Raw genomic sequence first — 9,178 nt, 5'->3', positions numbered from 1 at the left:
GTGAAGGGTATCATATAGTCGGCCCTGTGCGACATTTGAACTTTCTTTACTGGTTTTGATTGATTTAAATTAGTATATATTATATATCAGTAGGTTACATAATAACCTTATGTATCCAAAGTGGTAAAGGGTATCATATTGTCGCCCCACCCGACTTTTGAACTTTCCTTACTGGTTTAAAGATGGAGAAATAATTCTGTTCTCAGTGTCTGTCTGATTTCTTTCTAGACTCAGTCATTTCGCTCGTAGTATCCATCCCCTTCTATACTATTAAGTAATATAATCACAGTATACTGACATGTTATTGCGTGCGTAACTATTAGGCCCTAAATCCTATTTTGGGTTCGTTGTAATTGTAAAAGTACCAACTTACCTTCGTCAAAAGAACTCGAATACTTACCATCATATATTACCTCTGATACATTTATTTTAAAACCTTTTTATTTAATGGCTAAACAATCTTGTCGAAACCAAAACGATTTGAAAATTTTATAATATTTTTTCAGTTGTTATTGTAAACATTTCGACAATTTTTGGAATTTCAACTGAATTGTTTTTTTGAAAATTTAAGGGGAACACCATCATCATCATAATCATCTCATCAACCTGTTTTTGTAGGATTTAATTTTTTCTGACTAATTATGAATGTATAATAAAGGACCATAAATAAAACACAATTGGATTTTTTGGTTTTTTGTGGTTTTTTTCTTTTTGTTGTTGTTTTTTTTTTAATAGAGGGGAGTTGTTCATCAAATAGAAGTCTCGCTCCACACACTATGTACTTCATCAGACAAAGTATTTGGTTTGTTTGTTTTTTTTAAGTTTAAATGTTGTTAGAATTTTTGTTTCTTCTTAATTCATTCAAGAGTTGTTGTTGGTTTTGTTTTCTTGTTATATTGATTAAGTTGTCTTCTTGTTGTTGAAATTAAGAGAGTTTTGTTGGCAAAATTTCTCTTCGATTTTCTTTTTTTCATTTCATTTGGATTGACTTAATTTTTAATTATTTATGGTTTTATTTTCACGCTATATAATTTTAATGTAATATTTTTGTAATGATTTTTTTCTTTTAGTTTTTACTTCGAGTATGTAGTTTTATGTTAAAAATGTGGGGGTATTTATATATAATTTTTTGTATCACTTAATTTGCTAAAAAAATTCTTTAAATTTAATTTTTATTTTTGTATTTTATTTAAAAAAAGGTTCAAATTTTCCAGTTCTCTCTCAGGTGTGATGTTATAGAAGAGAGAGGGTGTTTTGTTTGAAACTTTTTCTTTGTAGTGGGCAACTTTTTGAATCATTTAATATTTATTTTTATCTTGTTCTAATTAACATTATATTTTTTTGGTTTTTGTTTATATATAGACTATAACCTTAGCTTATAAACTTAAATTTGACACATTTATTTTCAAAGTTTTTTTTTTCAAAATTGCAATTAAAACTATTTTTTATAAACTTAACCTTACATTGTGGTTTTCCGTATAATGTAAATGTTATAGTAAATATTATTTTTTTGTTTAGTAGTTTTTTTTAATAATTTAAAATTGTTTTGTTATTTTTTCGCTCAATGAATTTAACATGAATATTGTTTAGATATTTATTTTTTTTTATAACAACACCGACTTATAAGTTTATAAACTTTGTTTTGTATTTGTTTTTAGGTTATATATTTTTATTGAGTTAAATATTTCATTTATTTAAAATTTAACGTTCTTTAATTTCTCTGTTTTTTCCTGTTAGCATAACACTAAATTGAGCTCTTATCTAAACCATCTCGTGAACAAATAGCTAAACTTTTCTTACATTTTATTTTCCCTCTCATTTTTCATTTCCTGTTTCTAAGGTTTCCTTTTCCGTTTCCGTATCTTCTTTTTTTTTTGATAACATTTCATTATAAATATTGTATTTTTAATTATACTATATGTTTTAATATTTCTTCTAATGTTATGTATTTTTTATTTTTCAGTTAATTGTTGTATTTTAATTTTAAAATAATATATATTTTTTTAGAAACTTTTATTTAACAAAAACTACCATGGAATTCGTAGGCAATACAAAGAATATTTTGAAACTGAAATGGGAAACAAAACTCCATGATTTATTTCCCTTAAATGTCTCTAAAGAGTAAATTCATTTTTCGTACATGAGAGCGTATGATATTTTTTATTTATTAGCTGAATTTGTTAAATTGCCTATAACTTTTTTGAAAATTAAGAAATTTTGAAAAGCAAAGTTTTTATTTTTGAAGAATACAATAAGCAATCGTTGGCATGTGCAGAATCTAAAGATTTGATACCTTCCGAAATATGAATTATTATTTATTTAGATTGCGAGTAAATCCATGATTGTTTTTGCATACAGAAAAGTTTCCAATTTGTTCCTTAAATAAAGAAAAAAATCACCGTGTATGCCTTTTTACGTTGGATTTGCAAATGGTATCGTATTTAAGATTCCCTTAAAACCTATAATATTGTTAATATATTGATTTATTTTTTTTTTGTTTTAATAATATAATTTATGCATATTTGTTAATATTAATGTTATATTTTTTAACTTATGTAATTCCTCTATTATTTTTGTTGTTAATAATTAAATGGAAAGCTTTGTTTTCTATGTATTATAGTTGGCTTTTACCATTAAATTTCATTCGATTTTTTGTTTTCTTGTTTCTTTTGATTCCGCACAAAGTTGTACAATCACCATCATTTTATCATTTTTCTTTTTTTGATTAACAATTTCCTATTTCCGGTTTTTGATATCGTTCTTTCTGCACATGGCTTCGCGAAACTTACCTTTAAAAGTATGTTTTCCAATAACAATTTATTTACTTTTTTCAAATTGTTATTTAATTATTTGTTGTTGAGTAATTATTTTTTTTTTCGTAATTTAACCACTTTTAATACCATTTTCCTGTGTTAATTTGTTTGCTGTTATTGATGTTGTTAACTGATTTTTTGCCTCCTCAGTATTGATTTGCGTTTTGAGTTGTATTGATTTTGATTTCCATTTTCCGTTTTTCTTTCAGATTTTCCATCATAAACATATTTGGAATTTTCAAAAATATTTTAATCTTTCACCCTTTTCATATAAATTTATGGAGAAATTAAAATGGTTTTATAGAATATTTCATAATTTTTCTCATGGACATCTTGACGTATTATTAATATTAATTTTTTAAAAATTATAATTTTAAGTGGAGCTTCCAAAGTTGAAGGAACATTTTTACTGAAAACTTGAAACAATTTCCATTTAATATTGTGGCGTATGACTATTATTAATTATTGGGTATATTTGAAAAATTGCTGATATCTTCTTTATTAATTGGATAATTTAAATATTTTAAATTTAAATTTTTGGAGTACTTTTATGACTTACAAATAATGTCTCACTCATTCAACATTTTTGGTGAAAGTACAACTGAAAATGTCAGAAAAAATCACATTTACTTTTTGTGGTTGGAAAAGATTTAGGATTTTTTTTTGAGATTAGAAAAGTTTTTTAGTTTTAGTCATTGAAAATATTTAAACTGCTGTAGACAAGTAAATGTAATGTCAAAGTCTGCAATTAGTAAGCTTTTGTGCCGCTTAAGAGTAAAGGATATGCAATCCATGACATCTGACTTTATATTCCTTATATGCGTAAGTAGTTTTCATCACAACTGGAAAAGTAATGCTGATACACCAGAACGTATGATTGTTATTATTTATTGGGTTATTTCAGTAAATTGTCCATAACATTTTTGAATCTCACGAAAGCTTAACTTTTTAGAATTTTTTTTTAACTTTTCAATCTTTCAGAAAATGTAAAATTTTTATCAGATATTGCTGTTGTGTCTCGTGGAATAAGGCTATGAAAGTAGCTTGCTAATAATTTCACAGAATTTAATTTCTACATAAATTTTAGATTTCTTCGAAACTCTTGCTAGAACGTGTACGATTTTGAATGTATTTTATTATCCACAACTGATGATTTTCGAGTACGTTGTGAATTTCCTTTTATTGATCTCCAGAGTATTGTTTCCATCCTTTTTTGATATCTTGGGAAAATGTTGGTTTTAGTTCTGAAATTGTGTATCCCTTACTTTGTTTTTTTTTCGCCAAGGGTATTGTAACACCTTTGCTAAGTTTTGAATGTTATTCCAATATCAAAGTCTTCCTTTCGATATCAATGGACGATATCGTCCTGCTTTTGGTAAATATTTGCTCTCTGTTGATGTTGTATTTTGTGTTTGTTTTCATTTTAATTATTTAGGCTTGTTGGATCTTTTTCCGGTTGTTTTATTTGTTGTTTCTTTGGAAATGCTTAAACTAATTGGGTTTTTTGTAATTGTTATAATGTTTTAAATATAATTTGCTACTATGTTTGTTTATGAATTTTTCAAATGCTACTTTTTTATGCTGTTATTGTTATTATTATGAGTGATTTATTTTTTTGTATTTTAATAAAAATTATATTTTAAAAATTATTTTTAAAGTTAAAAATTAAAAAAAAAATAATTTAAAAAATAAATCTACCATATTTTGTTTTTCTTTAATATTAATTAAAAATATTATTTTTTATATATTTTTAAAAATTTAATATTATAATAAAATTAATTTATTTTTATGCAAGTTGTATTTGTTGTTAATGCGACGGATGTTAGTGTCGTCATTGCAAATTGTAAGCTTTTTTGGTTGTTGTTTATATCTTGTATTTATTACGTTCTTTATTTTTTTTTAGTTTTTAATAATTCTATAATTTGTTGTTAATATAACTTTTTTTATTTTATTTCTTCAACATAAACTAATATTGTATTTTTTTATTTAAACCAGAAGGTCAGCGCCTTTATTTTATAATATATTTTGTTTATTTTTTGTTTTGAAGTTATATCAGCTATAATATTTTTTGTTTAATATAAGTTGTTTTTATTCAAGTCCTTTTTTGTAATTAGTTATAGGTTTGTTTCTTCTTGATGTGTATAAAGTTTAGAGCTGATTTTTATTTTTTTGTTATTATATATATGTAAATATTTCCATAGTTCATTGTTGTTGTTGTTTTCAATATAATAATATGCTCTTCTAAACTTCTACTACAAAAAAAGTATATATTTTTGTTTGGGGGGAAAAATATAACAGGATTAAATTTCTTTTATTGGGTGGTAGGGATTTTTGTTATTTTTTTTTTTTTGGCAAATAATATTGTTTGTATTTTTGCTTTGGTTTTCTATTAATATTTTTGTTTATCTTTCAATAAATTTTTCTAAATTGTTTAATGCTCTACTAGGTTTAATTTTTTTTTTTAATTTGGTTGTTGTTTTTTTTTTTTGACATAGCTTAAAATGTATATGTATTGTTGCTACCTTTTTTAATTTTATTTTTTTGGTTTGCCTTAAAATATATAATTTATTAAATTAATAAACTTTGTTTTTTTTTTAATATAATATTTGATGGTCGTTATAGGCTTTATCCTTGCTTGATTTTGCTGGATACTCTGCTGGTACATCTTGCATTAGGTGTTCATCTTCATCTATACGATTTGATATCCTTCTCCTTCCTTGATTTTTTAGATATATTGTTCCTTTACTTAGTTTCGTTTTTTCAGATACATTAAAATCTTTTACAAATTGATATAACCAAATATATTTCTCAAATATATTTCGAATTTTTTCCGAAGTTAATGTCATACGAGAATATCAATTTTTAAAAGATTCCACTGTGTTTCATATATAAATTATTACAAATTAATAAATGTGGCCTACTCAAACTATGTAAGTTATTTAAATCTTAGAAATTTAATAAGGTCTATAATAATAAAAATTTCAAAAATATAAAAACAATACAATAAAAATGTAATTTAATTTATGAATTTATCATTTTACTCAAAATAATTTCAAAAATTGATTCTAGTGTTTGTAAAGTATCGATTTCAATTTTACTGCCCACATATCACCTTCTTTCGCTTTAAATATCAAATTTACTTCCATGGACCATTAGTGCGTATGAGTATTATGAATTATTTACTTTCATGGTCCATAGGGGGCGTATAAGTGTTGTTAATTATTAATTATTTCAATAAATGTTATTCAATTCAATTTAGAGAAAACACTTAAGGGCCTAAGTAACATCAGATAACCGACTGAAAGCGATATTATGGTGTCGATTTCAAATGTATATTTTTTGATATATTCCTTTTTCTCTGAAGAAAATTTTAAATTCAGCCAGATTTTTAGATATTTGCTCGACTTATTAGGTGTTAGTTGCAATAGAAAAGTATTGTTCTCTCCTTTTCAGACGGATTTTAAAGTGAAATTTTTATATATTAAAGCGCCTTTACTTTATTTCATGTTAAATATATTTTACATTTACTTTGATGGTTTGAAACTAAATCCCCCAATTTTTTTTTGGGGTACTTTGGAATTTTATATATGTGAAAGATCACAAGAGTTCATTATCATTATTTGCAAGAAAGTTATGCAAATAGTATTTCCATCCCTGTAAAATCGCCAATAACTTGCTAGCAAGCATCAGTAATTGGTAGAAAGGGTTTTAAATTGTTGAGAAACTAATTTAAATGAATTTTGATAAAGATTCAAAAGTAAGTGTACATTCTTTCCTGAGAGAGGATATAGGAGGACATTTTGATTAAACTTTTTGCTGGTTGCATATAAATTTTAAATGCATTACATTAACGTATATATCCAAAAAAGCACTGAGGAAATTATAAGCAGATTGCGATTGACTTTGAATTGGGAGCGACTCAATTCTACAATATACCATCCAAAATAATACAATAATAGTAGATATTACCTTAAATATACGAAAAATTGAAGCATTTGGCCATGGGTGCGTATAACTATTATTAATTACTGGATACTTTCAAAGAATTGGCAATAACTTCCATTCTACTAAAGTAATTTTGAAATTTCAAATGGCATTTAAAAGCCAAGATCATAGCCTACAATGTACCATTGAATGATTTCAGCATTATTAACATTTACAAACACTAAATCAAATTAAAATAAAGAAGTAAAAATAAAATTTATTTAAATTATTTTTTTTTTTTAGTTTTCATTGTTTGACTCATAATTAGTTAACACTACATAGTAGTTAATTATTTGTTATGTTTTATAAATAATATTATGTAGCATTTGTTGTTTTTAGTAGCATTTTACTTGTTTTAAATATTATTTCTGAATGGTGAATAAAAATGTTTTTGATGAATAAACATAATTATAACTTGCAAGTTTTTTCTTTGGTATTTAGCACAAAAAGAAACCTTTATGGTAAACTGAAATATAGTGGCTAGGAATAAATTCTGCCTACGAGGATTGTTAATTAGCATTATCATTTGTTTTTTCGGAATTAAAAAAAAACAAATTTTGTAAACTTGTTTAAAAAAAAATAATTTAAAATATTTAGTTTTGTCTAGTATTCAGAAAATAAGTTTTCTTCTTTTTTTACGTTTTAGCTTTGTTACTATTTTGTCTACATAAATTGTTTTGTTGTTGTTGTTCTTAAAGATCAGGGTGGGCTTACTGTTCTGCGGTGTATGTTTGGAATGGATTTACTTTTCAAATTATGGGCCAAATATTTCTGGTCGTATTCTTTTATTTCTAAGGTTTTTTCTGCATGAAATGACGTGATGAACTGATTATGATGAGGTTGATGATGACAACGAAGATGTTCGGTAATGTAAAGTAAAGCAAATTGAAAGAAATTTGAGAATGTTTAGGATGACATCTAACAGATTTCGACTAAATGAAATGCTGTTTGAAGTGGAAACCATAAGAAAGTTGAGAGATAGGTAAGTAAGTTATAAACTCAAAAATAAAAATGCCAAGATGAAAGTTTTTTTTTAAGTTTTGAATTTTAATTTTTCCTTTTAATTATGGAAATTTTATTAGTATTTGTTTGTTGTTGTTGCTGTTGATTTGTTGCAAATTTTGATTTGATATATATAATTAGAAATGTTTGTAGTTGTTGTTGTGGTAATTTTTGTTTGTTTATATGTAATATAATATCGTTAAAAAGTATATATATATACTTAAGAAATAAACTTATGCTTATGGAGAAAAAAAGTTGAGATTGTATGTTTGGGAAATAGTGGTTTTCAAATACTTAACATCATTGATTGTTTAAATAGATTTTCTACATTCTTCTTCTCCGTGGTGTTGTCGACCAAATTCCATCCTCACGGTTTCCTTCTTCTTCTCCTCCGTCTTCTTCAGTCCCAAACACCAAAAGGGGAACGAACATCATCTAATTTTTCATACGCATAATGACATCATAGTACATTTGCCAAAATTTTGCCTGCAACCATATCATCAATACCACCAACGGTTGCAATATTGGCCATTGCAACAACTCACGCTGTGTACGGCGTTTGAATTTTGTTAAGAACTTATTGGTCCTTGATGGCTCCTCTTGCGGTTCATGATAGTTGAGATTATAATTGTAATAATAATAATTATTATTTTTATAGAAATCTTCGGGATGATAAAGAAATGGCGAAGAAGTTGCCGTGTTGGAAGATTGTTCCAGTTCTAGGCCATATGTATTCTGTGTATAGATATGATGATCAGCGATTGGATCGAAAGAATTATATAAATAATTCGGCTGATCGACAATAATGGCTTCGGTTTCCGTTAGGAGAGGTGTAGTTTCTAAGGGTGGTCTTCTATTACTATTATTATTGCTGATGCTAGGTTTGTTATAATTATTAATTGGTTGTTGTTGATAGTTATTATATTGTTGTTGTTGTTGTTGATGTTTTATATTAGGGTATTTTTGTGGTTTACGATAATATTACATAATGACACATTTGCCCTTTTCTGCCCACGGATTGTTCTTTTTATCCGGAGCATTTATCAATGGGTCATTTTTCTCATTCTCCTCGACAAACGCACGCATTCTATAAAAAAAGAAAGACAAAAAAACGATTACAAAGATTAACTTGGGTTTATAACAATAAATAAATAAAAAAATATTTTTTTTAATTTTAATTAGGGTTCTATTTTATTCAGAAGCGAACTAGTTCAATGGAATATTCCTCAAACTCAACGATCGGTACTAGGTCCGGTTCTTTCATTTCAGTCACTCATTCAGTTTTGCTTTTGCGGATTCCTACAATAAACAATCCGAAATGATATGATTTTCGAAGATATAAGCTTAAACTTTCCAAAAAGTAAAGCTTTTGCAAAATA

At 25.7% G+C, this 9,178-nt stretch overlaps 1 protein-coding gene across 1 annotated transcript; it reads right to left on the bottom strand.

Moving 5' to 3' along the window:
• Positions 1 to 8,650: 8,650 nt before the first annotated feature.
• LOC133324365 (guanine nucleotide-binding protein subunit gamma-e) lies at positions 8,651 to 8,885 on the bottom strand. Its single transcript, XM_061533209.1, has one exon. It carries the CDS (start codon positions 8,883 to 8,885, stop codon positions 8,781 to 8,783), a length of 105 nt encoding a protein of 34 aa, XP_061389193.1. The 3' UTR covers positions 8,651 to 8,780.
• Positions 8,886 to 9,178: the final 293 nt, after the last annotated feature.

Source organism: Musca vetustissima, unplaced genomic scaffold (assembly GCF_032173495.1).
Source record: "Musca vetustissima isolate MV318-11 ecotype Yass unplaced genomic scaffold, APGP_CSIRO_Mvet_v1 utg86448, whole genome shotgun sequence".
Lineage (NCBI taxonomy): Eukaryota > Metazoa > Arthropoda > Insecta > Diptera > Muscidae > Musca > Musca vetustissima.
This window is presented reverse-complemented; position numbering and strand designations above follow the sequence as displayed.

Bases quoted from the DNA above. Each gene is read 5' to 3' on its own strand.
- LOC133324365 (XM_061533209.1), bottom strand. From the start codon at position 8,885: ATGCGTGCGTTTGTCGAGGAGAATGAGAAAAATGACCCATTGATAAAT.